Source organism: Ictidomys tridecemlineatus, chromosome 2 (assembly GCF_052094955.1).
Source record: "Ictidomys tridecemlineatus isolate mIctTri1 chromosome 2, mIctTri1.hap1, whole genome shotgun sequence".
In the NCBI taxonomy this organism is placed as follows: Eukaryota; Metazoa; Chordata; class Mammalia; order Rodentia; family Sciuridae; genus Ictidomys; species Ictidomys tridecemlineatus.
In genome coordinates this window covers 20,593,437-20,620,835 of record NC_135478.1, presented here as the reverse complement: position 1 = coordinate 20,620,835, position 27,399 = coordinate 20,593,437, and the positions used below count along the sequence as shown (strand labels likewise).

Below are 27,399 nucleotides of genomic sequence, written 5' to 3'. Positions count from 1 at the left end.
ATAAGGGGACAGACCCTGAAAAAGATGAATTGACCCAGTGCTGTCATCCTTGTTACATTTCTGAGTCACCACCTTTGAAGGAAGGACATTCATCTTTGTGATTCACAATTTTCATCTGCAGAGACTCCAACACTCCCCACAAAAACACAAGGCAGGAAGGAGCCAAGGTTCCTTAAACACAGATTTGACCATAGTTTGGAATTTTATCACAAATGCATAAAAAATTTCTTTCATACCCTTTACCCAATGTTGAAAGTAATGTGTTTTCTTCAATGCTAATTTTTTTGTAAGATAGCAAAATAAAATCTTTTCATAAATAGCAGGAGGTTCCAAAAACTTGGAATTCTCACCCTAAGCACAGTCTCCTGGCACTGAGATTCTCTTTACACAATGCCATGACAACTGGTTGAAAGCAAAAAAAAAAAAAAAAAAAAAAAAAAAATCAGTCACTCAACTAAGCTTTTTCTCTCCAAGCAACCAATGTGACTGACTTTTCTTAACTTTATGAATTGACTTTTGAAAGCAAAAATATCTGAAAGGTGTTCTCTTTCTTACCAGGCCAAATATGTACACACAGCATTGTCCTTCATAATCAGAGATGACATTGCTGCTGATGTTATGCACTCTGAATTCAGATGTCACTGAATGGACTGCCCTTGAGGTGGACAGACTGAATTCAGGTATACTCTGTTATGTGTATATGGCCCTCGCTGATGGGCTCCTACAGTGACACTTCTGTCTTCCTAGCCTTACAAAGGTTAGAGAGACATAGCCCATTTTCAAAGTGACTAGGAATTCCACTGGGCGTGGGGGAGGTTTGAGGGGAAGAAGTGAAGTTTTCAGTTTTAAAAAACAAATTCCAAATGAATAAAAAGCAGCAAAAAAAAAAAAAAATACAGCCAAGTTCCTCCCTCCCTCACTACTCAGTCCTCACTCCAAACTTTCATCTTTACTTTCATGGTTTTGTTCTAATGGGGGCTGCATATATAAATGTTCAATCAGTTGATACGGGTGTACAGAAATTTTTACCCGATTTCCTGTCTGGAAGCAGGGTGAAAACAACAAACTTATAAGGAAATTAGGGAGATTCAAGGTGGGCCCAATAAGTTGCATGTGACAAGTGACACCAAGAAGAGAGAGCACTCAAAAGCAGATGGGTCCATCAGAATATGAGGCTCAGCCTTAGAACAGTGTAGAATAGGTGTTGACAGGGGTGGTTCCTAAGCCATTTGGAAGTTAATTTTTGGTTATCTTGATGTGTACGTTGAATTTACTGTAATAATTTTAGACTTTTTTATTTTGGTTCTTGATGTGTTTGCTTACAGAAGAAGTGTGAATGATATAGGGTCCTTTGTAACTAAGTGAGTGAATATCCTTTCTCAGCCTTGCAGTGTCCGGATCACAGATATATATATAAATACAGCTGCTAATATCTTCCTCTTTTATCCTACAGCAACAAAAGAGGTATCAGCAGATAAAGAGTTCTGCCTTGGTAATTCAGTCATATATCCTGGGTTGGAAGGTGAGTCTAAAAGAAGTATGCTTTGTTTATTTGGGGGTTTTGGGTTCTTCCCAGGATGATGTATTTAGGCTTACCCTGCAGGGGACAACTCCTCTGCCTCCTGCCTACCCAGTAAACAATCCAATGGGAAGAATAAATATTATGGGCCAAGTGGGGGGCCCTGATGGCCATGTCTTGGCTGCGTCCTTCTAACCAGCTTTCTTTTTGAGAGCTTTGTTCTCCAAGCAGGAAGTTCTTGAAACAATACTGGACATGATCTCAGTATTCCCTTACCCCAGGTTTTTGACGGAAGCTGTGGTCCAGAAAGGTCTTACAGCCATTGCTTCCATGCTTGTGACGAGTCCTGTGCGATTTCAGCACCCCCAGCCTAGCAATTTCCATATGACCATCTTGCAGATTGCCCCGTCATGACTAAAAGATCCTGCACTCTGGCCATGTCTAGTGGAGAGAGGGTGACAAGGAGTGGTCACTGTTGAGTAACCTGGTTCCAGTCCTTCCTCCATTGCTTAGTTCAGGGTTCAATGAACTGTGTCTCTCATGCCCCATATCTAACCTGTGGCCTCTTTTGATACAACTAGCAAGCCAAGAATGGCTTTCATATTTTAAACTGTTGTTAAGAAAAAGCAAAAGTGGTGATTTCATGACATGTAAAATTTAATAAAAAATATAGCTTTGAATGCCATGAAGATTTGTTGGGACATATCACATTCATTCATTGCACAGACCATCCAGCTGCTTTTGTTTAGCACTACAGCGGCAGTCAGGTGGTTGTGTTAGAGGTCATCTGACCTATAAAACCAAAAATATTTACCATCTTGCCCAGTACAGAAAAAGTCTGTGAACTTCTTGCTCGGAGCCTGTGCTGTTGGGAGATTTTATGGAGTAGTCTGGATCTAGACAGGATACTTTGAGGCTCCGGGTGCGTCCAGGCTTAGGGCTTCTTCAGAGAGTATACCCTAGGCCAGGAGTCCAGCAGCATTGGTGGACATTTGTCTAAACTGACCACGGAGGCCCTGGTTGTCCCACAGAAAAAATGTCAAAATGCAGACCTGAGCACACAGAGTAAGTGACTGCTGCCTGCTGGGTCTTCCCTAACCTCATTACTGGACCTTCAGACTCAGTCTGCAGGCTAGAAACTGCAGAGGCAGGACCTGGAGTCCACCTCCAATCCAGATACTTCCCTGGCTTCCATAAAATCCATTCCCAGCCATTACTGAAAAGAAGCCACCAGTTTGGGATCCATGTGGTCAATGTTATTAGCAAATTTTAAAAACTTCTTTTAAATAAAAAGAATAGCTACACCTATATTCGAGACAGGTCATGATCAAAGAGGTACTATCTCTAAAGTTCCCCTGACCACATTCTGAGAACTCTCCTCTCCTCTGATGTGTGTCAGCTGGCATCGCTGTGGTTAGATTTTTCCTGTTGCCTCTCAGGCCAGGAGGCTGCTGTTCTCATCCTGTGCTGGGGGTGGGGTGGAACTGCCCTGTCAGGCTCAATGCTGTCCTTCTTGACCATCTCAGACTGTTCTGGGCTTCCCTTTCTTTAAGATGTTGATGTTTCACTGGGTTATGGGTGTTAGGACTTTCATCTCTTCCAGACTTTTCTCTTGGTTACTATGAATTTTTTTCTTTTTATTTTAACATTCCCTTATTTGAGTCATTCTGTATCCTAGGCTCGAAAAATCCTACGGGAACTGAAACATCAGAAACGCTGTAAGGAGGCAGCCACAACCATTGCCGCCTACTGGCATGGGACCCAGGTAGGCCAGAGGCCCAGAGGAAAGCGATGGGCCAGGAGTGATGTGCACAGAGCCATGGACCCTCAGCTTCAAGGGGCAGAACGTGTTTCACTGGCTTAAGCTACTGAGCACGCGTTTGCCTCTCACTCTTGCCAACATTTTGGTGTGGGGTGGTGGCACATGCTTCTGCATTTACCTTGGGGGTGACTGGTGTGTCTCTCTTTTTCTTTCTCCATTGGGGAGCAGCAGTAACCTTTCCTGCCTTAAACTTTTCTGTAACTCCTTTTCAAATGCATCACAGGCGCGAAGGGAACTGAGATGGCTGAAGGAGGAGGCTAGGAATAAACATGCTATTGCAGTTATTTGGGCTTACTGGCTTGGATCTAAGGTACTTGGTGCTCGCGTTCCCATTACTCCATTCTGGAATTCTGCAGTAATCAATCTTTATCTCTAGCATAGAGGGGATGAATGATTATAATCAGTAGTGACTCAGCCTGGTGCATGTCCTAGCAGCCAGATTTAATAAACCTGGAGATGTATCAGTAGTGTGCATAGGAAGCTTAGGCATGTGTAGACCAAAACAACTAATTGCTTACTAATAAGGCATTAGTAAATAGTTGCTAATTTTGAAAAACTCTTCAGTAACCTGCATGCTTGGTTTCTCCCTCTTACCCCCCACCCCTCCACTGATGTATGCTGGCAGCGTTTGTAGAGGGTTTTTTTTTTTGGTGGGGTGGGGGTAGGGGGCATGTTGGGAATGTTAAGATTTGGACTTGAATTAGTCTTCAATGTGTTGGCAATGAAAATGCCTTTAATGCATGCCTTAAAAATTAATCCATGAATGAAATTGTGATTTTTTGGCTCTATGTGGCAGCTATTGATTATTAGAAGCAAAATATTACATGTGAAAAGAGTTATCTTTGATTTCACAGAAAATTGTGCTCATGCAAAGCTAGCTATAATTGCCACCGAAGAATCCCAGGAATTTCACCATCAGCTGTTTGCTTTCAGAAACAAAGGCCTCCTGAAATGTTCTCCCTAATCCCCAGGCAGAGTCCTGGGCTCTGTGAACATTTCACATACCCCAAGGGACAAGGTTTTTAGATGTTTTTGTTACTTAGAAAACCAAAGGTCATCTTTGCTAAAAATGTGTATTCCAGTTAGAGACACAAATATCCACAGAGTCCTCTGTTTTTAAGTCTACCTTGTCAACATTAGGAGCCCATCTTGTGAGAAAAAATGAGAAAAGTCAACCTTTGCCTGCATAAAGAACTCAGTTTGCCAAAAACTAACCAAAATTGTTCATTGGTGTTTTTCCTAAAACATCTGTGAAAAAAAAAACTAGTTCCTTTCGTCGTCTAAGGGAAATGTCCTCGCAGGGGCAGAAGGACTTATAGATGTTTTTTTGCTGAGATCTCTCCACTAATGAAGCTTATTTCCCAGTCATGTGCTATATGATGTCTTAAAAAATTAAGCCTATTTTTTTCCATTTAAGATAGCATGCATTAATTTTTCCCTAAGATTAATTTACAAACCTGAAAGGTATTTATTTCACTTTTTGCCTTGTTTCAATCTTCAGTATATTTCCCTGTTTGGGACCTTAGCTAACATTTAATTTTTATACATACTACTTCTAATTTTTCAACTGGAAAAAATTCTTTGAGTTTTTAAATTTTCTTTCTCTCTCTTTTTTTTTTTAATTTGCACTTCAGTGAAGCAACCTTTATTCTTCTCAGTTTTGCAAATGGTTGTTCATGAGAGTTGCCTTTTTATTCATTGAAATGAGGTTCACAGCTTCTGTGGCCCCATGAACTCTCAGCAAAAGGGAAAATCTAGTGGTCACTGTGTCACTCAGCATTCTAAGGCTTCAATAAGGAATAAGAGAGTAGAGAAAGAAACAAAGAGCCAGAACAGGAGGGGGGAAAAAAGGAGAAGAATGGGCAGGGGGGTGAGGGACAATGACCTTGTCCCTGCTACACAATTTGGGTGCTACACAAATTGCCTCCTCTGGAGCAGAATCACCAACAGCCTCGCCAGCTTGACACCAATCCCTTGGGTTGAAGTGGTTTTGCTCTGTTCCTCTTTTGTTCTGGAATCCTATTCATAAATTGGCTTTTCTGTTTGGTGGGGTATCTTTTTCTGGTCATTTGTGCTGTCTGCATTGGGCTGTCTCTTTTATTTACTATCTAAAACATTCTAGGCTCGAAGGATATTGAAACGCTTGAAGGAGGAGGCTAGGCGTAAGCATGCGGTTGCTGTCATTTGGGCTTACTGGCTTGGACTGAAGGTACTTCCTCTACCACTTCTTTCTGCCCAGGGTGAACTCTGTAAAGCCTAGCACCTACTAACCCTGAAAGAACTACTGATAATGCTTGCTGATGGTCTGCACAGTCTATAAAATGTCATCTTGCCTGATTTTTCTTTTTGAGAAGAAATATGTATGCTAATATTTTTGTGATTGTAATTTAATAGGTGTCAAGTCATACACAATGTGGCATATTTTATGAAAGATCCTTTGTCACCTGAGTTTGATTTTGTGTTAATCTTTTGAGCATATATATTTTTTTTTTAAATCATGAGACAGAGCACAATGGTGGAGCTGAAAGCTGACCAGCCACCCACAGTCACCAGCCTGGGCATAGCGGGTTTCCTTTGCCTGCATCTGCCTCTTCTGCTCCTCTAAAGGCTGCTTGGATTGGAGTCCAGCATTCTTCAAAGCAAGCATCATCTTAACTGTTCAGCGTAGACACGAAAGGGTTTTGTGTCAGTAAACTTATGGATTTTCATAAATGAGATGACAGAGATCAGTGGATCTTGCAGTTAATGAGAACTTTAAATTCAAATGCCTTGTGATTAGGGCAGGGTTTTATTCCAGAGAGATGCTTATTGCTGCAGTAGGACAAGGGTACACATAATTAAATATGTAAATACGACTGCGCTTTGAAAACCTTCAAAATGACTTTCAGACAGTGTGAAGATTTGGCCTTCTTAATATTCAACTACTAATCACCTTAAGGAATCATCCAAAATCATCTATCTATAGTGCCTACTGGGGATAATTAGACCCCCTCTTTTGTTATACTGTATTTCCTCTTCATTATTTTTACTTTAATCTGATAACACTGAATCTTATTCTAAACATTTAAATATTAACTGAGAAATCATTGACTCTGAATCTGAACAACCCTTAGAAATATCCCTGAATCTTTGAACTTTCTACAATTTCCCCTGAAAGTTCAGCCTATAAACTTTAAAATGTCCTTATTAATCCTGAATACTCATGAAGTAATTTTTGAAGTAATTAAGAAGTAACTTAAATGTGAATTTAACAGATGTTCTGTTTGAAGAATTCTGAAAAAGTTCGTTAACTGCTTTTTTTTAGATGCCAAACAAAACTAAACATTTTTCCATTTTAGTCACATCTTCTAATTTGCATTGTAATTTTCATAAAAAGAAGAGAAGTAAACAACATTGAGTGAGGATTCTTACTCTGTGATAATTTCTATCAGTAATAAATATGTTTATCTTCAGTTCTTGGTTTAATTGCATATTATTTCAAATGTTTTTGCATTCAAGGTGTGCATTTAGCAACCTGCTATACAAATTCAGCTTGTAGATATTAAATGTCATTTTAGCAGAAGTTAAATAGCTTTTCCCCCAGTTTCCAATGAGGCAAAAATATTTTAAGGTGTTACCACTATTATTGTTACAAAATAAGATTAAACTTCTTTGGAGTCCAAAAATGAAATTAATTTTACCTTTTTTTTTCTTAAAAGCAGATTATATTGATATGAACAATAGCTTTGCCCTTTGAAATGATTTGATTTTTTTTTTTTTGGAAATGATTATAAAGTACACTGAACCCGGACCTTTTAGGACTCCTGGTGCCCATGAGAGGTCTCCATGGTATATACCAGCATGTTATCACCAGCCTTTTACTGTTTATGTTTTGGGGAGAAATGACCTATTCTGTAGAATATCAAAAAGCATGTTGCAGTGAGCTCAGTTATTATAATGAGTTTCAACTAGATAGAACTAACCACAGCAGAACTTCTAATCCCTTGTTTAAAGATGTTCACATGCAACTTGTTCCACCTTAATTTGTGTGCTTTCCTGAACTATTATAATTTCAGGAAATTTTCAATTTCTTCATATCCCTTCTAGCATCATAAGTTGGAGATTCAAAATATTTGTGAATCTAACAATTCCTTGGCTAAAAGGGAAATTATAAGTGGAATATAAATACAAGGAGGATCTGCCTTTATGGCATATGGCATAAATTTTAAACCTTAATAATCTTCAGTTGTGTATAGTGGGTCTGGGGCTCAGATGCCCAGAGGGACCAACCTAGTGACAGAGAAGCAGCAGGTGGAAGGTGGCATGGGACCGCAGGACTCAGGCAGTTTGGAACATGCCTGTCTCTTCAACAGTGACCACTCTGGCCCACCAGGTCCTTTACTTGTAGGAATGGGGCTCACTGTTGCTAAACCCAAGAAAATTATAAAAGAAATCTACAGTCTTAACAAGTAAGATATTTATGTACAAACTGAGTTTGGTTAGTATGTTGGTAGCTTTCTATTGTAGAAATATTTTGAACATGTGCATTTAAACCTAAGAAATTGGCAACAAAAGAAAAAGCTACTTAATTCCAGATTATTCAAATAGAGTAATATTTTGCTATATCCTGGCTCTCCCATTTATATTAGGATGATAATAAATTTAATATTTCTCAACTTCAAAGTTAGCTGTATCATTCATTCAGAAACTCCTCATTTAGTTATTGTTCTTCATTAGACAGTATACAGAATAAATTAAAACAATGTAGCAAGGGAGAGTGAATCAAAACCATAATATATGTTTTAAGTGCTATGATAACATTAAGTGTAAATTGAACGGAGGATAATGGTAGTTTAAAAGCTTCTTACTATTTTATTTTTTACTTAATAAAATACTAAAAAATAACTATTTTATTTTTAGCCACATTCAGTTTTCAGTGTACAACACTGAAGTTCTGTCTTCATATGCAAGGTTTTTGGAAATATCAATATAGTTCCTCAGATATTTCTTTCCCCCGCATTTGTTTAAAAAAAAAAAACTAAAGGGAGATTATCTTATGTAATATTTTCTGAAGTGTATTTTAATTTGTGGCAAATTTGCACAAATGTTTCTTGTCAAATCATCTATTTTAAAAACCTACTAATGGTATTTAAAACATCCATTCATTTTGATATTATCATTTTTCATCTCTCAATTTCTTTTTCTCTGACTTAAGATCTACCATTTGAGTGTGCTTTCATTAGTTTACTCAATCCAGAAAGGACACTTATAAATTGCTTGTTTCACAAGTTGTCTTTTTTTAAAAAAGAGGTGTATCCTTGTGATCACATGCTGGCCACGCTGTAACCACAGATCTGCTTTATCTTCTTAAAGGGACGTAGAGAATACAGGAAGTTCTTCAGAGCTAATGCTGGAAAGAAAATCTATGAGTTTACGCTTCAGAGAATTGTAAGTTGACACTTTATATGTATGGCTAATTAACCTTATTGGATTAAGAACTTGCTAATACCAACTCAGTAAACTCAGTAAATTGTGAAATTTTTTAAGTGTCTTTTTTGGTAACGATTTTAAATCATAACTGAACAGAGTTAATAATCTTTTGTATCATTCTCCACGTCCCAAATTCAGGAGAATTGTGTCAGAAAGATGGTAGGTGCCCATACCTGATTCATAAAATTGTCATCTTCTTTGACAGAAAAAACTTGGAGGAAAGTGATTCATCAGGAAAGTCAGACTCTTTCTCTGTTAAACCTCAAGAGCTGCAGCAGGGCAAACAAGTTAGGGGTAAAGGAAAGCAAGACTGGGTGAGGCTGGATCCTGCCCTTTGCTTCTAGAGAAGTGAATGCAGTGGGGAAAAGAGTGCAAACACCTGGACGGGCCTGCATTACTGCTTAAGATTTGTTACTTTAGCAAGTTATTTAGCTTCTGCAAACCTTGTTTGGTCATCTGTAAAATGGGTGTAATAATAGCACTAACCTCCAAGCTGTTATGAGGATTGAAATGGGATAATGCTATGAAACTCTTACAGTGCCTGGCACGTTATATACAGATGCTCCTCCACTTAATGATGGAGGACTCCCATTAATTCATCATATATTGAAAATATGATATAGATAATACACTGAGTACGCCAAACCTACCAAACATAGCCTAGCAGCACACCCCACTGCGGGGTTTTAGTTGTGCACCCTCCTGATTGCATGGCTGACTGGATGCCATCCGTGCTCACTACTGTTGCCCAGCATCTCGAGAGCCTTGAGCCACATGTGACTAGTCCAGAAAAAGACCAGAATTCAAAGAACAGTTGCTACTGAATCTACATTGCTTTTGCATCATTGTAAAGTTAAACAAAAAAAAAAAAAAACACAAGCTGAACGTTTGCTAGGTTGGGGACCATGTGTTCTCTATAGCAGTGCTGTCCACCGGGACTTTCTGCAGTGATGAACATGTTCTATAACTTTGAGATACATAAAGTATCTGCTTGCCACATGAGGTTATGGAGCATTTGAAATGTGATAGTGTAACTAGGAACCCAATTTTTTATCTTATTTTATTTGAATTTCCAAAAATTTTAATACAAATAGCCACACATACCTAGTGGCTACTTATTTGACAGTATAGCTCCATAGAGTTGACTGATGTTAACACTAGTGTTCCTGTGACTGTTTGGGTTAGTTTTCTTTTCTATTAACCATTTGGTAGAGCTCAGATTTCTCTACTTGATATGAAAGAATGGACTAGAGATTTCCCAGGGGAGTTACAAAGTTCTATAAGCTAAAACTTGATAAATTCTACTGAAGACGGAGGTTCATTTGATCATAGAACATGTAAAACAGTGCCTTTTCTGATATATTTTCCTCATCTGGTATCTTCTCTCAAACCCAACACAGGTGCAAAAATACTTCTTGGAAATGAAAAATAAGATGCCTTCCTTATCGCCAATAGATAAGAATTGGCCATCCAGACCTTATCTATTCTTGGATTCAACTCACAAGGAACTAAAAAGAATTTTCCACTTGTGGAGGGTAAAAAATGTCATGATTGCATTTCTTCCGAGACTTATTATATATTTTGAGTGTTTGACAGCTGTTATGTAAAATCAAATTTTTTAATGTTTATTTTTTAGTTTTTGGTGGACATAATATCTTTATTTTATATTTATATGGTGCTGAGGATCGAACCCAGTGCCTCATGCATACTAACTAGATGAGCACTCTACCACTGAGCCACAACCCTAGCCCCTAAAATCAAATTTTTAACACATTCTTCCTTTGCCTCAGAGGGACTTATTTGAGGACTTTGGTATTCTTGAGCTTGGCATTCGCTGTACTTGACTTTCTGGGGGCTCACTCAGCAGCCGAAGCTAAGCCTGTGAGGTCTCCTCTCAGCAATGGTTAGAGGAGCAAAAGGTTGTACCAACTTTTTGTTCCAGGTTCCAGTTGCTTTCAAGTGGTCCAGCTTTCCTCTCTGCTCAAGTTCAAATCCAAGTAATTACAGACTGTCTGTTGGACACTTGTCAGGGGACCACAGCCAGGTGCCTCCTTTGCCTGGTGTCCAGCACAGAATAGGAGGAGCCCTTCTGGATACTCTGTACTTTCACCTTAATTCAGCCAGCTCGGCCTTTTGCACCAGTGTGACTCTATAATGAGCTGCCTATCCAGCACCTGACCTCTGGTGTCACCTTCTTCATGGAGGTGTTCTTAACTCCCCATTTGAGTTTATGACCTGGGCAGTGCTAGGGGAATTGTGAGTTCTGGGTCATTCTGAAAGCAAGTGACAGAATCTGTTACCTGTGGGTTGCACTGAGAGAGAGAGAAGCCCAGAAAACTTTCAGGATCCAGACAACACTTGATAGACCAGCCTTTTGACTTGAATTACTTCAATGAAGGCATATATGTCACTTTCTTTCTAGCTTATATATGTTCAAAGAGGAATTTTTCAAAGTGATTAACCAAATAAACCCTAACAGAATGTCATCAACTTCTTCCAGAGTACTCTAGATGAATCTAGAAAAGACATTGAGCTGATCTTGCCTCCCCACTCCCCTACCCCAGTCTCTGAAGGTGAGCCTGAGTTTGTAGAATGACCCATCTCAGTTGCCCCTAGAATGGGAAGCTTTCTACTCAGGGCCCTGGGAGCAAGTGTCTGTGGTCACGATATGCCCCAGATAGTTACCCTTTACTCTTCCTGGATCTCCCAGATCCACATGCTGCAAAGCTCTGTGTGATAAGGGGACAGACACTGAAAAAGTGCTGTCATCCTTGTAACATTTCTGAGTCACCACCTTTGAAGAAAGGACATTCATCTTTGTGATTCACAATTTTCATCTGCAGAGACTCCAACACTCCTCACAAAAACACAAGGCAGGAAGGAGCCAAGGTTCTTCATGGTGTCTCCCATCCCCTGGCTAATTTCTGACAGCTGTGGTCAAGAGACTTGATTTGGCCTGACTTTTCTTTTTCCTTTCTTCTCAACTTCCAAGGAGTCATAGGTAAAGTTGACAATTGTTTGGCATTTAGATTTACTTATGGTTTGATTTTTTTTAAGCAATTAAGTTACCGGATTAAGTTTGTGCAAAAATGAAGATGCTTATCTATGTTGTATCTACACAGTCAACAAAGGGCAACTGGCCGTGTTAGCCATCCTACCCCTGTCCTAGTGGCTATCAGGCAGGCAGGTGTCCTTGAAGAACAGTGTCTGAGTGACTTGTGCTGAAAGGGTAGACAGTGCCCTCCCCACAGCTTTACAGGTAGAAAGTGAATCCAGGAAGTTCAAGGACCACCATTAGGTGCATCTTGAGAAGTTGAACAGAAGCTATCATGTTGACAAACAACTTCTCTTGGAGGACAGAGGGAGAGAGGGAACTGGTGATGGGACTAAAGTCCCAACCATAAGCACTGGTTTACGTAAAAAGGAAGGGAACAGCTCCTGGTGGAAAGGAGCCAGGAAACTAGTCATGAGGACTAAAAAGTCACCATAGGCAGTGACTGTTCTTCCTAGGCCCTCCTTACTGAAACCTGCAGCAAAACCACCCTAGCAACATTATTTGAGGTGAGGCATGCACAGTTACAGAGGAAACTGTAGAAGGGTCAGGCTCAAGATATGTGAATTCAAAAAGGAATTATCTAGGTTGTTAAAAGTAATTTAGGGATGGTCTCATTGTTTGAATGACCTAGAGTTCTTTTGAACTTGTTTTCCTGATAAGACCCATCTCTAAAAGCTCATCAGAGGGGGAAGGATGTACTCTGACTTGGCTCTTTTTTTCTCTGTTGGGAATGACAGAGCCATTTTGATGTTTGGAATGTGGAAAGCTTTTTACTCTGTACATAAATCATCCTCAAGGCTCCAGGTGGCTCTCTGTATACAACCAGTGAGTCACAGGCAGACAGATGAGCCTCGGTGAGAAGACTTGGGGCATCCTCTGTTTGGGGATTTGTATCCAGCTGGTCTGGTCTCTGCTTTGGTCCATCATCCACACTTAGCCACAGTCCTGGGATTTGCCATTCTGTCCAGGAAGATTTCATAGGGAGAAATTTTGAAAACAAGTTGATTAACCTTTTTTCTTAACAACTGGTGTGATGGGGAAACTGGGAAGACTTGTATTTTAGGCACTTTTGTCTAGAGCCTGCTGTCCCATGTCAGGGGTGGGGGGAGTTTTGAGCACTGAAAAAATTTTATTAATATATTTTAATGTGTTATTTGAAGTATCACTTGGAGATTTTTTAAAATCCAATGTCTTTAAAAGGATCCATGTTATTATACTGTAAATAATTTAGATGATTAAAATGGATTATTTTAAACAATATTTAGATTATAGTTTTACTTTATTTCAGTGACATGTTTTTTTGTTCTGATTCACGTAGGAAATGCACTTGATTAGAAACAGTCCATATCTTGTCCTGACAGTGTTCTGTAGTTTAGATTTTTATGTGTAGGGAAGAGCCTCTATGTGGCAGACGATTAAGAGTTAAGTTCACACAGTTAAGTCAGTAGTTGGCTGGCCCGATGGACCATTCAGGTGAATTATCTTGGATGCCTTGATCCTTAAAGGTGAAGAAAGTGTGAGATTAAAGCTGTGCCCACAGAAGATGTTGCAGGTCAGTCTATTCAGCATTTATACACATGAAGCCCATTTTACCTGGGGAAATATCTGGAATCATGCAGACAGTGGCATCTGATCTGGTAGTGAGTGACCCTGCAGTAGAGATCTTTCATAACTGGGGCTGAGATCCTGAAGTTGGTATTGGAAGGCGGTCACACTTGGTCAAAACAGGCCTTGAAAATTTCCCTAAGTCTCCAACACCTGGCCACCAGAGGTGAGAGCCAAGAATCAGCTTTCGTCACATCTTTGTTTTATGCATAGGTCCAAATTCCATTCAGGAGCAGGTACAGAGTGTGGGGAAAGGGAACGGAATAGGTCCTGTTGGAAAGGAGCCAGACAGAAAGTTCTGGCAGCCATGTGTTCCTATAGCTTTATCACAGGGCAGGGGCCAGTTGCAGTACACCTTCATCAGATTGTATCCTGTCTTGCTTTCAGTCAGTCACACTCATGTCCACAGAAGTGGGTCCAGATAAGCTCGTGAAGGAAAGGTGGCCCAGGGACCCAGCAGAACCAGACAGAAAAGGCTGGTACACTGATTGACAGGCCTTCAGATGTCTTTGGTGTAGGGAAGTTCCTTCCCAGTGTCTTGTGTGGGGAAGCACTTTTTGATGCAGCCTGGCTCTACTGCAGTCTGCCCACACCCACCCACATCAGGACCTGTGGAGGAAGCCCCTGTGCTCTTGCATCAGCATGTATGTGAAGCCAGAGCGGATCAAACTGACTGCAGCTTGGAAGTCGAATAATGAAGAATGAGAATCGAAAACCAACAGCATAGAGCCAGCCCTGCTTAGAACTTCCAGAGCAGAGAGCACTTGCTGAAAGCAGTTTCTTTATGGTGTCCTTACCTGGGAGAACCACAGGAGGTCCCTCCAGAGTCCAGAGGCTCCCACATGGGTGCTGACTGGTGAGCATCAGCTCTTGACTCTTCTTACATGGAGGGGCCTTTGTGGAAGTACTCGCCTGTCAGGGTTCAGTGCGAGGGAGGAGTGCCCTCTTGGACTGGCTTTGAAGACGCTAGCAGGAAAGGTCTCCAGACAGCTCAGCCAGGCAAGCTCCCCTGCTTATTGTTGTCAGCCACAGAGAGAAGGACAGAAAGACAGAGGGCATGCAGGTGAGCTTGTTGACATCCAAAGGATCCATGGAGATTTTTGTACTTGCCCTTTTAACAGCATTCTAAAAAAATCTCTTCTCTAGATGATATCCCAGGGGCACTTGAGAGATTTTCTGGCCCTCTGCACAGTGCTGTGAAATTGTTCACCTCTTAAATCACATACTTTTTAGATGAAAGACAGTAATAACTTGGTATAGTAGGATGACTAGACTTTTAATTTTGCAGGAACCAAGAATAAGTTGTACAGAAACTGGAAAAAGATTCTATGCTGATGAGGTTTAAAATCTCCATGTGCCTGACCAGCAGGGGCCCTGGAGTTTCCTCTGATTTACAGGACCAGATCAGGGCTGTGTCCAAAAAATGTTGAAGAAGCAGAGAAGAGTTACCTGGCCCATGTGAGGCCTGGTACGAAGGGCTTAAAAAGTATCATTATAGAGTTGTATAGTACTTCTTAGTTTAAAGTCACTTTTTATCTTATTTTTTTTTAAAGTGATGGGCCACTTTATCTGAACCTACTCTTCATAATATCCCCCACTCCAAGGGAAATGCAGTTGAAACCACATTGATCGCTCTTACCATATTGGTATTAATGATGGATTGTTGGGCCCGTGAGAGTTTATGGAGCTTTTTGTGTATGAATTCATCATGGAACTTTTTTTTCCCCAGAAAAATTCATAGGCAGAGTTATATAATGAAGTGACAGGAAAATCTTTAAAGCATTTTTCTATGCCCCTGTATTTTAGTCTTTTAGGCAGAAATTCTAAGGCATTGCTTTGCCTTTTTTGTGTGTGAGGGGGGAGAGGTTAATGGAAAGGGAGCTATTTCTCATGTAGGTGACAGGCAGGGAGATATTCTCCTTCTCCCCTCCACTTCCCCTTAAACAAAATTCAAAGTCATTACAAGCCAAGCATTTTCAAAAGATGTACTGATATGCTTAGGGCTTAGTTCATGTCGTGCCTTTAAGTTGGGTTGACAGTGGCTTTTACTGACAGTAGCTTTGTTTTTGCTTAGATAGAAAAGCCTGGCCCCTGGGTGCCACTCTTAATGTGGCAGCTACTGGAATAAGCGGTGCAGGGAGGAGTGTATGCGTATGTTGGTTATGAATTTATAGAAATTACAAAGACCCAAGTCCTGACAGCAGCTTCAACACTACATGGTCAGGTTAAGAAAAGGAAAAAAGGTTCAAGATCATTTCCTTCATTTCACACAAGTTGGTCCTTTCCATGAAGAGTGGGGAAGAGAAAATAGAAGGCCTCCGTGCACCACAAAGACAGGGTCCCTGTTTCCAAGATTTTGAGATGCATTTGAAAAGAAATTTGCACCACAGGTATTTTTAGAAATTATTTATGTGCCTTTAAAAAAAAAAAGATTTGGGTGCATGGCATGTCCAGTATTTCTCCATCTCAAAGACCTCTCTTGAAGCAGCTGGGTGTGTGCTGCATCTCCCTAGAGACACACTCAGTGAATGTTGCTCTCTTCCATAGCTCTGTGTCTCATGCAGGGCTCTTTGAAGGACTAGATTCTGTGATGGCTTTTAGAGAGCAAAAAACTTTTGTTGAACCTAGCACATTTCAAATTTGCCCTTCCCAGAGGATGGGAGGGGAGCACCACTGGGACTGATTAAAATGTATGAGTTAATGTGTTTTGTGGGCAAGCAGATGGAGTCGTCCTTCAGCCGTTGTGGAGATTCTGGGCCGACCAGAGCTTCCCCAGCCTTGTGTGTGTTCCTCTCCTCTGTTTTGGGCTGTAGAGAGGCAGTGGGCTTTCTAGCCTGAGTCTTCAGGAGGCCTGATTGCTCCACAAGGCAGCATCCATGCAGATTTATATGGCAACTCTACTGCTGTGTTACTACCACTGGTGGCAGCCAAAGAATCCCAGTTACTCAGTTCTCCAGTCAGGACCAGGCATCATGGAGCATGGGCAGTCAGCGCCACTTACCAAGTGGACCACTCCAGGCAGAAAACGCACCAGGGTTGCATCAGAGAACAGGAGAGAAGGGTGACTCTCAGCCGTAGAAAGCCCTCAGTGTGTGAACCTGCTGCTCACCAAAGACGGGGGCTTATGTGTGATGTGTTTTCAGAAGAAAAAACCTGCAAGCCAACTACCTACAGTTTGCCAGCGTAGAAGAGTTTGAATAATCGAAGATTAACTGAGTTTAAAACTTACCAAATTGTATATCAGGATCAGAATTCAGAGAGAGGAATAGCAATTGAATATAAGAAAAGTGTGGGACTCTTTATTGGTAAATGTAAATTAATACATTTTAATCCCTGCACATCAATCACTTCTCAGCCTTTTGACTGAGATCAAGTGTAATACCTCCCCCATCCACTGTAGTACCCAGGAACCTTCTTGTCAGGTTGAGAGAGAGGAAGAATTTAAGTAGAGAAAGCATTAATTCTAAGAAGTCCTGTCCTTCGTGTCCCCAAAGTGAGCAGCATGAGATGAACCCACATTACCATTTTCTGAAAGAACTTTAGAGGGGCAGGGGCTTTGGTGTGTGAAATAGTCTTGGTGACTTCCGGAGTGAACCCTCACCCTGAGCCCCTGCTGCCTGCCAACAAGAAGGTTTTATGTGTCTCTTGGTTTGGGAATCTCCTCTCTTCCTGCACCCAGGGCTGTTGCAAGCATCCCTTTGCTTCTCTGTGGCAAGCAGGAGGAGCTCTGGCAAGCCCATCCCCAGGTGACTCACTGTCTCTGTGTTGTGTCATCCCAAGGAAGGGAGGTGCAGCAGAGGCCAGGCCATCCATGGTGACACGGGAGAGCTCCTGCATCCAGGCATCCCAGTGGTATTTTGGAGGGGCCGAATCTCCCGCTTTGGCACTTTTGACCCTCATTGATCTTCCTTGGTCTTCTAAAGCTATCCATTGCTCTGGGGAGTGGTGACTTCTGAATTTTTAGCAGCCTTTTCTTATCCCCAAAACCCATTTGTTTAAGATGGGTTTTGCTTCTGTTGATGCAACTGTATCTCTAAAACATCCTTCTTACCCTACCTGTTGTGATCAAAGATCTAATACTTAATGGGGTGGAGGAGAAAGTGTGCATTTGTGACCTTTTCATTTGATCTTCTGGCCATGTGTTTTGATGGGGGTATATTCCTAATGTTAAATTCAGCCTTGCCTTATTTGATTTTTTTTTTATGTTCTCTCTCTTTCAACTGTTTTGTCTTAATTCTACCTGTTGACTGCTTTTTCCCCCTCTCCTTCCTGAATAACCCATCATCCCTGAAATTTGGGATGGCTTTTCCAGGCCTTCTGTTGCTTCTGTTTCTAGACCTTATTGCAGCAAGAGAATCGTGATTGTTCGGTTGCCTTCTCTTCATAGCTTCATCCATTTTTTTTGGCTTGCAGCAATTTCTCGGTTATCTGAGTTCCTGAACCATTTCATTTATTGCTTGAGGAACAAAGATTCATAAAGGCTATTTTAAATGTTTTTTTTCCCCCTCTCCCTCCCATTTGCGTGGAGCTCCCAGTGGCTGTGAGGCTGCTTGCCATGCCAGGGGCCACGGGACCCTCCTTTGACACACAGAGCCCCACCAGACCACAGTTGGGGCATAGCATTCTTGCCTTGCTCCTCTGGCCCTGCTCACCATTTTTGTGCTTTGGCTTTGTCCTGACTTCCTTCAATGTATGTGCCTCCCATTTTTTTTTTTTTTTTTTTTGGTTATCATTTGTTGTTTGTTTCATCTGGTTCCTGGTTTTCTTTTACGACACAGTCAGCTGTGTGTGGATCTGTAGGGTTTGGGGCACCAATCAGTTATGTTTTGTTTGCCTTTTTTTTTTTTTTTGTCAAACCCGAGAGAAAACGTCCCATAAGGAGCTAGAAGTTTCTAGTTCACAGCCTTTGGAATCTTCCTGGCCTTTGACTCCTCATGGCCTCTGAGATCCTAATCCGTTTTCTCCCAGGAGGTCTCTGGGGGGCTGAGCTGCTGCAGGGGCACAGGTGGGTGGGGAGGGTCGGGAGGATCATCCCAGGACATCATTGTGCATGCTTTTTGGTGCAGCCTGTTTTTTTTTTTTTTCCGCTAATGCTTGAGTTATGAATGAGGATGACCTCTACAATCATGATGTCTCGTGACTACTTGTTCCTTCGCCAGCTTTCTGATGCATGGTCGTAATACCTGTGATTTTACTTTGCTCCAGACCACAATCTTCAGCCGCCTCAACCACCACCTGTAGGAACATTAAAAGGAAATAAATTGAGGATCCCTTGTTGCTCTCTCGACTTCACTTGAAATCAGACATCCTAGAAATGGCAAGAAAGGAGCCAGGGGGAGGTGTCAAGGAGGGAGCAGTGATGCCACTTGCAGCACTGTGTGTCAGACACTGTCCTGGAGCTGGGGCACCCCAGAGGGCCCTGATCTCTGGAACTCTTGCCAGGTTGCTGTTGAGGCTGCTGAGATCGCCACCTCCCACCATGTCAATCACAGGTGGACAGTAGTGGAGCCAGCTTCCCGTGCCCCTTTTTGTGTGAGCAGAAAAGGGAGCAGCACAAGCCTTGCCTAACTGCCAGGTGCCAAGTGCCTCTCCCCGCCGGCTCCATCCCCTCCCCTGGGCCGAGTTTTGGCATCTGTTTGCCCATGTAAAGCAACAAAAGAAGAAAGCAGATCCTGACCTCTGTGGAGGAAAACCAAATTTACCCCCAAGGCCCATTAGTACCTCCCCCTGGAACTGGATCCACTACTGGCCCAGGAATATGATGAGGAACCCTGTCTGGATTGGGCCGGAAGCTGGGATCTGATGATCTGCAGACCAGTGCTCAAAAATGTGGTCGTTTTTTGAGGGACCACCTTCCTCACCCAGATCCAGTTCACAAGGTAGCTCATCACTTCTTGCATCTGCTCAGGGTTGTGCTGGAGTTTTGTTTTTACCGTGGTGTACTTGGATGCAAGGAATATGTTTTGTTCCCCGATTTAGCGCACCACCCTGGGAAGTGCATGTCACAGACCAACTCCACCTTCACCTTCACCACCTGTCGCATCCTGCATCCTTCAGAGGAGCTCACGCGGGTCACACCAAGGTAAGAGTCCCTGGCCCCTGGTGGGCAGAGGTGGGGTGAACCCCGGCACTCCCTTTCCTGCAAGGCTTCCTATGGAGCAAAGTGAGGTCAAGGAGCTCATTCAAAAGCCAACTCTAGCCAGCTTGAGCATTTTAGGAGCATTTATACTCACCTGTGCTGAGTCAGAACTTTGCTTTTGAATTGAAGCTCCTGTTAATTCAGATGCAGGGGAGATGGAGAAACCTCAACCCACCTTTCATTGCCCTTTTCTTGGCCCTGGAATTACTCTCAGGCCCTTCCCAAACAGGTGAACAATTGAAATCCAACAGACCTGCAGCCAAATCTGCTGGATGTGTGCCCCAGTAGAGCATGGCGTTCTTTCATGGTGGAGTTACGGAGCTCTGTGGAAGCCCTTGTACCTCTGGAACAGGCCCCAGGAACCATGCACCACAGCCAGACTATAATGACCCAAATGATAAAACTCCAAGACCAAGCCAGAGCCCAGCATGGTCAATTCCTTCTAGTGCAGCATCTGGCAAGAGGCCTTGTATGTAGTGGGTTGGTCTGTTTGGCTTGATCAGCTGCACAACTTCCCTCCACACCTTCCCGTGAAAGAAAAAGTGGTCTCCCCAACATAACAGAATGCCCCCCTCTGCCATTCCCTCTGTGGTGCAGTCAAGCAAGAATCTGAGGTTTATGGAAGGTAAGGCTTAAAGGGCGGGAGGTGAGAAGGGCCAGCTTAGAGGGAGCAACCATCCCCAGGAGCACCTTAAACTATGAATAATTCTCCGCAGGTCATGTGAGGAGGACCACGAAGCAGCCCTGTGCCCCGCTGAGCTGAGAGGAGATGTAGGGCAGAGAGTCTGAGCCCACGGGCGAGGCAGGGGGTGAGCACACGGCCAGTAGTGCCTGCCCTGGCAGGTCACATGGAAAGAGCTGTGTGTGCACGCGTGGCCGCCACTAACCCGGGGACTGAGGCTTGGATGTGTCTCTGTGGTTGTGCCTGGCTAACAGAGCCTTGACCGTCCACACCCCTAACTCTCTAAACTGCCCCAGCAAGTCGAGTGCCAGCGCTAATACAGGCCTAACCCGAAGGTCTCATCCTGTGGATCTCTAAATTTTAGTTCTGTCTTCTCCATCTCCCCTGTGGCCCAGAAGAACCTGGTTTTCCCATCCTGTGGCTCTGTGTTTGGAAGAGGCTGTCTTTAAAGCCACAGAACTCAGCTCCCCAGTGAAGGCTGGTGCAGGGCAACTAGATGCCCTTTCTACCTACAGCCTCAGAATGCAGACTGCACCCAAGTGGATCTTCATCTGGAAGACCACCCAGCTGTGTCCCGGACCAGGAAAACCATAGGAAGTCAGGAGTATGGAAGGGCTTTCTTACCAGAGTTGGAAAGAAAGGTAGCCAGAAACACAATGAAATTTTTCTGAGGATGGTCACACAAGGTTTTAAGTCTAGAATTTTTTTTTTTTTTACCCTGTCTTAATGATACATCAACACTTGTAAAATTCTCCCTGTGCCTTTACAAAATCCACATTTTCAACCACAGGAATATGCTGTGGTTTCTAGTCTCACATTTCTCAGAGTACTCCTGATCGGCCAGCTTACTCCCTCCTTAGCTTGTGGGAGATGGCCCTGTTCTGTGGTCACTGCCCTTGCTGATTGGCCAGTGGGGAGGTCACCTGAGTGTGGAGCCACATGGTGTTTCCAGCCTGTATTTTTGGTTGAACTGTTTCCCAGGAAGGGCCCCTTTGGTCACTCCAGGGACCTGCTTCAGAAGGGGTCCCCTACCTTCCCTTTATGTGCTCTGCCCATGGTATTTGGTCCTCCCCTGGCCAGGCTGGGGACACTCACCTGACCTGCCCCTTCCAAATCGGAGGGCAGGTCCCAGGAGACCTTTGGAAGGAGGTACTCTTTGCCCTTGGCTGCTCATTCAGAAGCAGGACAGGGCTCCCTCCTATTTGTCCCCCTGCCCCATCCCTGGAGCAGCTGTTAAAAATCAGTCTTCTTTGTTTTCATAAGCAGACCCAGAAGCCTTTCCCCCTGTTCCCCTCCTGTAGACTTCTTTGTCTGCTGGGCCCCTAGGGGTCCTCAGCAGGACACTGAGTGAAGGAAGGATCTTTCAGCTTTCCTTTAGTCACTCAGGAGCCTGAAGCTGGGAAACTCTGTAAATGAAGGTCCCATAACACAGGGCATGGCTTCCTTCCACTGACCCCATAACTCCGCTCATCAAAATGAGTTTGGACAGCATGTGAAGGTGGTGAGGGGCAACAAGGTGCAGAGGAGAGAGCTCTGCCCTAGTGGTCAGGAGGCTGAGGTGCTCGCCACCTGGCCTTGGCCCACCCATAGTTCTAGTTAGTGTTTTGCCTGAGGGAGAAGTAGGGATTAGGAGGGAACAGTGGAATTTGAGTGGATTTGGTGGGGGAGGAAGGCCTCTTTGCCAATGAACTTCTTTCCCCATCTGAGAGCAATGGGGTCACTCAGACTTTAAATCTGGGTTATCCACTTAATACCCAGGTGTGACTAAGAAGCCACCTAAACTTGGAGCTGTTTCTTGGTCTGCAAAGGGAACAGTTATACCATCCAGCAGAGGAGAGCAAAGAGAATCACATGCATCTTCCATCAACTCACACCAGGGCCCTACTTAAGGGATTCCCAAGCCTCCATGGGTGAGGGGAAGAAACAGATGTGGACAGAGGTGTCTGGGGCTCCCATTGCAGGGAGTCCTCCTATTATGTCCCAGGTCCAACCCTATGGATGACCACTGACCCTTCCCATGGTGCTCACGGGCATTTCTGATGGGTAACCTGTCATCTTTTCCTTTCAGCCATAACTCGGCCCCGACTCCAGCTTGTGGCAGCACTAGCCACTTGAAGTCCACACCAGTGGCCACGCCGTGCACTCCACGGAGACTGAGCCTGGCCGAGTCCTTCACTAACATCCGGGAGTCCACGACCACCATGAGCACATCCCTGGGGCTGGTGTGGCTGCTCAAGGAGCGGGGCATTTCTGCAGCTGTGTATGACCCACAGAGCTGGGACAGGGCTGCCCGGGGCTCCCTCCTGCACTCCTACACTCCCAAGATGGCTGTGATCCCCTCTACCCCTCCGAACTCACCTATGCAGACGCCCACATCCTCCCCGCCTTCCTTTGAGTTCAAGTGCACGAGCCCTCCCTATGACAACTTCCTGGCTTCCAAGCCAGCCAGCTCCATCCTGAGGGAGGTGAGAGAAAAGAAGAATGTCAGGAGCAGCGAGAGCCAGACGGACGTGTCCGTCTCCAACCTCAACCTCGTGGACAAAGTCAGGAGGTTTGGGGTGGCCAAAGTGGTGAACTCAGGGCGAGCCCATGTCCCCACCTTGACTGAAGATCAGGGACCTCTCCTCTGTGGGCCTCCAGGGCCAGCACAAGCCCTTGTTCCTGGAGGCCTGGTACCCGAGGGCCTTCCTCTCGGATGTCCCACCGTCACCAGTGCCATGGGTGGACTGCAGCTCAACAGTGGCATCCGACGGAATCGCAGCTTCCCCACCATGGTGGGATCCAGCATGCAGATGAAAGCCCCTGTGACTCTCACCTCGGGCATCTTGATGGGTGCTAAGCTCCCCAAACAAACTAGCTTGCGGTGAGGTTGGGGGGCCTGTGCCCCGGAGGAGATGGGCATTCTCCACCCTGTTCCCTGCCTCCCCTTCCCCCTGCAGTGCACTCTCCCCCTCTTCCCGTCCCTGTCCACCTCCTGAGCTAGACAAATCAACCTTGTGCCTAACGGGGGAAGAGTGGAACTTTGTAAAGTGTGTACATAGGACTTGGAGACCCTGTGTCTGCCCTGCCCTTTCTTCCAGTCCCACAGGAAGTGCCCCCGCACTGTCCTCTGGTGAGGACTTCACCTGTGGAGTCTGGGAATGGTGGTGTCCTTTCTTCTTTCCTTTTGAGAAGCACTGAAACTCCCAAGTGTGTTCTTATCCCATGGATAGGAACCAGTGAATCCCATGTCTGACAGCTCCCCACCGCACCCCAGGGGCTGTCATGTGGCCCAGGTCATAATGCATCTGGCGCCCCGGGGTGTCCTTGGATGCCTCGCCCACCCTAAGAGCCTAAGGGGCCTCCATCCTGGCCACAGGCACCTGGCATAGCTTTTCACAATCGAGAGCTTTTCTTTCTTTTACGGGTGGCCCAGCTTCTTCAAGACCGTCACTACTCTGCCTCAGTGGACAGTTGTTTCCCTTTTCTAGGTGTGATCTTTTCTTTTCATGCCTACAACTTGAAGTCATCCTGTGTTTTGTAATCAGCTGTCAGGCCACATGGCTGACCCTGAAGAGAATGTATTCACACTCCCACAGCTTTGTTCAGCAGTCCCTGTGTGTTCTGTGTGATGTTTTGTTTTATTTTTTCCATTTTTTTTTTATACATACACGCAGGGAAGCCATGGTACTGGCAGTGTGTGTTGTGTGTTTGGTTCCATGACACCAAAATGCAAATTTCAAACACACCGAGTTGCTAATGAGAGAGCAGCTTATTCCTGGGACCCAGTGTCACAAGCACGTTCATTGAAGGCCAGACCCAAGACAACTCTAACAGCAGGACTGAGGAAAGGGGATAGGAAAAAGACTTCTTCAAGAAATTTGTCAACCATAAAGGTAAAGGAGAAGAAACCCAGCTAAACCGTACCCACCTGGTCAGGGCAGGAATCGGGCATCGGCCTTCTGCTGGCTCAAGCTCTTGCTCTGAAATGGGCAACCCACTCTTACTCATGGGGTCGCCATTCAGTGCCCACACATTTGCCCTCTTGTTTCAAAACAGGATGGTCACAGTGAGATAGTTTCTTCCCCCCAAAGCCCTTAGTCTCCTTGTGGCTCCTTTTGTGCTCAGGGAGAGATTAGAGGTGCTTATGAAAAGAACCACACGCCCACAAGAGAGCCTGGTCTTGTTCCTGTAGCCGATTAAGTTGTGAACTTTTATTTATTACCCTTGTGTGCCGTATTTTAAGCAAATACCCTTCCAACTCCAGTCTGTGTGTCTGTGGCATTGCAATCCAAGCAGATAACTTATTTATTCTAATCTGGGAACACTGCCCAGCAAGGTGTTCCATGACCACCTGTTCCGGATATTTGTGGAAGGATAACATCCTCTATACATGAAATTGTCATTCTGTGCCCTCCCTCCCAGCTAAAGATGTGAGCTTCAGTTGAGTGAGTTTAACCTTATGTCCACCAAGGCTTCTTTGAGGAAGTCCCTGAAGAGCCAGCTTCGGTCCCATGATTTCAAAACCATTTGTCCTCTGACTGTGAGAGCGCTGGTTATGTTCTCAATTTCCCCTCACCCTAGTGTGTCCGGACTCTCTGCAAGTAACTTACACCTTTTTTATTTGAATGTATTTTAAAGCAGTAGGTTGAATAACAAAGGAATATGAAAAACCATGGACTGATCGGACCACTTTATGTACTCAGAGAGGACCCACCCATCAGGAACACCAGTGTAAAAATGGGCTTAGGAACCAGGTAAGTAGGCCCCATAGCCCATCAGCTGTGGTCTAGCCCCTGGTCCCTGTCAGTGGCTGTGCTGTCAAGGATGGAATCCCGACCCACCATAATTGTCCCAGGGATGAAGAGGGAGGGCTCAGCCAGATATCAACAGCCAGCCAAGCCTCTGGGGCTTTACAGACATATAGACTGCCACTTCTCAACTCTCAGTGATAACTGGTTGGTCATATTTTCCATTTTTATCAATTCATCATGAGTCAATATTTTTATAAAATACCATAACACCAAATTATGAGACAAAATAAAATGCAAAGCAAAGGAAACTAAAATATAATATAATATCAAATTTTAATTGGATTCAACAGACATTAAATTGCATTTTAAAATATAGGAACAAACATAGGGAAAACTAAAAGCATTATGAAGACAGTACCCATTATTCATTGAAAATGTGCCTAGGGCATTTAGTATGGAGACTCATTGTTAAATTCAACTTTCGTAGTTCTGCAGGTATAAGTAACCAAATAGTAAAAAGATAGGTAAGTGGTGATTTTCTGTACTAAACACTTAGACCTGCTTTTGAATGAATACTGTTTTATCAATATTAAGGTTTATAATATAATAAATGAGTATGTTTCTTTTCATTTGTTTTTCAGCTAGCTCAGGTTAATAACTTTCCTATTTACAAGGGATAATGTATAAGCTTCTCAGCTCTCTTTTACTAACACTCCAGATTGAAGCTGATATATCTCATTTCTTGACAAAAAATTTCCAATGGGGTTTTTTTTCCAGCCTGTAATTCAGGCTGAAGAGTACATAATGCAAATTTTTATGCCTCCAAGTTAGATGATAATGTTAAGCTTTAAATTTTGAAAGGCTTGGATAAAAAATAACTTCATGGTAAAAGAAATAAATTAGAAAATTAAATATACACTTTTACTTGCTCAGATTTTTAGGCATTTTTGGCTAAAGATTGCCAAACAAACCTTAAAGCATCACTTGTTGTAATGTGGTCATTAGTTAGTGGCTCATGCCACCTGCAACTCAACCCAGGTGTTCCATGACACTTGAACGGACCCACATGCTTGGTCATGTGCTTGGACTTCATGACAATGTTAATTGTCCAAAATGCATCTGACCATATACACTCAATTTCCATTCTTATCTCATTGTGGACAGTTTGCAGACTGATGTGAGCCCTCAGACCATTTTTCAGGTAGTGCTGGTGTGGGGACTTCTATCGTATAAAGCACCTTTTTGTTAAATATAATGAATTTCTGGTTAAATGATGAAGCTTTTGAACAAAATTTGTTATTTTTGCTTCTAGAAAAATCCCCCTCATGGCACAGAGCATTGGGGAGAAGTTGATGCCTTGGGATGGGCCCTTCTTCTCTTTCTTAACCTCAAAAAAAAATCATCAGTGAACATTTCCGCTTGATGTTACTGCCACCCCTCATGCAAAGAAACATAAATGCATGGTTTTCTTCAAACAGAAGTGCAGGATCTATAGGAGATCTTTAGGCTACATCTTGTCCTTCTTGACCCTGACTTGATGAACTAGAACCTGTGGGTGCATTGTAGTGTTAACTGTGGAATTGTTTAAGTAGGGGATGGAAGATTGAAAAAGCAAAAGGGAAAATTGATAAAGCAATAGTACTGATAACCATGGGAATCAGAGCCCTCAATTCTGTAGGACTGGAAGAGCAAAGGAAATATGTGGCATTGTTTAGACAAAAAAACATCAATCTAATTATTAAGTTACTGTCTCTTAGCTCTGAATTCACCATTATATACCCTGCTGAGGCTTCTGTGTCAGGTGCTGCAGATAGGGAGACCCCTGAGGGCAGGAGGAGAAGAAGGAGACCTGTTTCTTCCTGCCTGTGAGCTGTCTCCCTCAGCAGCGCTTCTCCACCCTGGCAACAACATGGCTCTCCCTCATCCTAGACCTGCCTCACCACAACACTCCTTCCTCCTGCTCAGGGAGGGAAGTGGAGACGCACCCTCCCCTCAGAGCTCTGGGTTCACCTGCTCAGGACTCACTCCTCCAGCCTTCTCAGTTTATTTTATTCTAACCTGTTTCCTTTGCTCCCCAAGTCTTACAGAAGTGGGGGCTCTGATTCCTGTGGTTATCAGCACTATGTTTTCCCAATGTTCCCTTTGGCTTTTTCAATCTTCCATCCCCTTCTTAAGCAATTCCTCATATTCTCTCTGTTGAAAAAAAGCCAGTCCTTCCTACTGGTTGATAATTGTGACTCATTCCTCCAGCACCTAGTTCAACTTTGTCCTCGGTCAGAATTCTTTGTGAGAGTAATGAAAATGTTCATTTTAGCAAGATCCAAACCATATGTGGCCAGGCCTATTAGATGGGCTCCTCAGGGACGCAAATACAG

At 43.5% G+C, this 27,399-nt stretch overlaps 1 protein-coding gene and 1 long non-coding RNA gene across 3 annotated transcripts in view; both read left to right on the top strand.

Annotated features, from left to right (window-relative positions):
- The window catches only part of LOC144375026 (trafficking kinesin-binding protein 1-like), a 79,078-nt gene extending 54,715 nt beyond the window's left edge, over positions 1–24,363 (top strand). Inside the window, exons 10-11 of the mRNA XM_078038062.1 lie at positions 19,450–19,552; positions 22,360–24,363. Of these exons, the coding sequence (XP_077894188.1) occupies positions 19,450–19,552; positions 22,360–22,406 (150 nt within the window). The 3' untranslated portion in view covers positions 22,407–24,363. The remainder of the gene's footprint in view (positions 1–19,449; positions 19,553–22,359) is intronic.
- LOC144375028 (uncharacterized) lies at positions 1,428–12,630 on the top strand. Of its 2 annotated transcripts, XR_013434328.1 has the most exons (7): positions 1,428–1,522; positions 3,198–3,284; positions 3,565–3,651; positions 5,464–5,550; positions 8,694–8,768; positions 10,211–10,345; positions 11,654–12,630. It is a non-coding gene; the product is annotated as an uncharacterized LOC144375028 (long non-coding RNA). The 2 variants fall into 2 exon arrangements; XR_013434327.1 differs by lacking the exons at positions 5,464–5,550; positions 8,694–8,768; positions 10,211–10,345; positions 11,654–12,630 and having other exon boundaries at positions 1,439–1,522; positions 3,565–4,561.
- Positions 24,364–27,399: the final 3,036 nt, after the last annotated feature.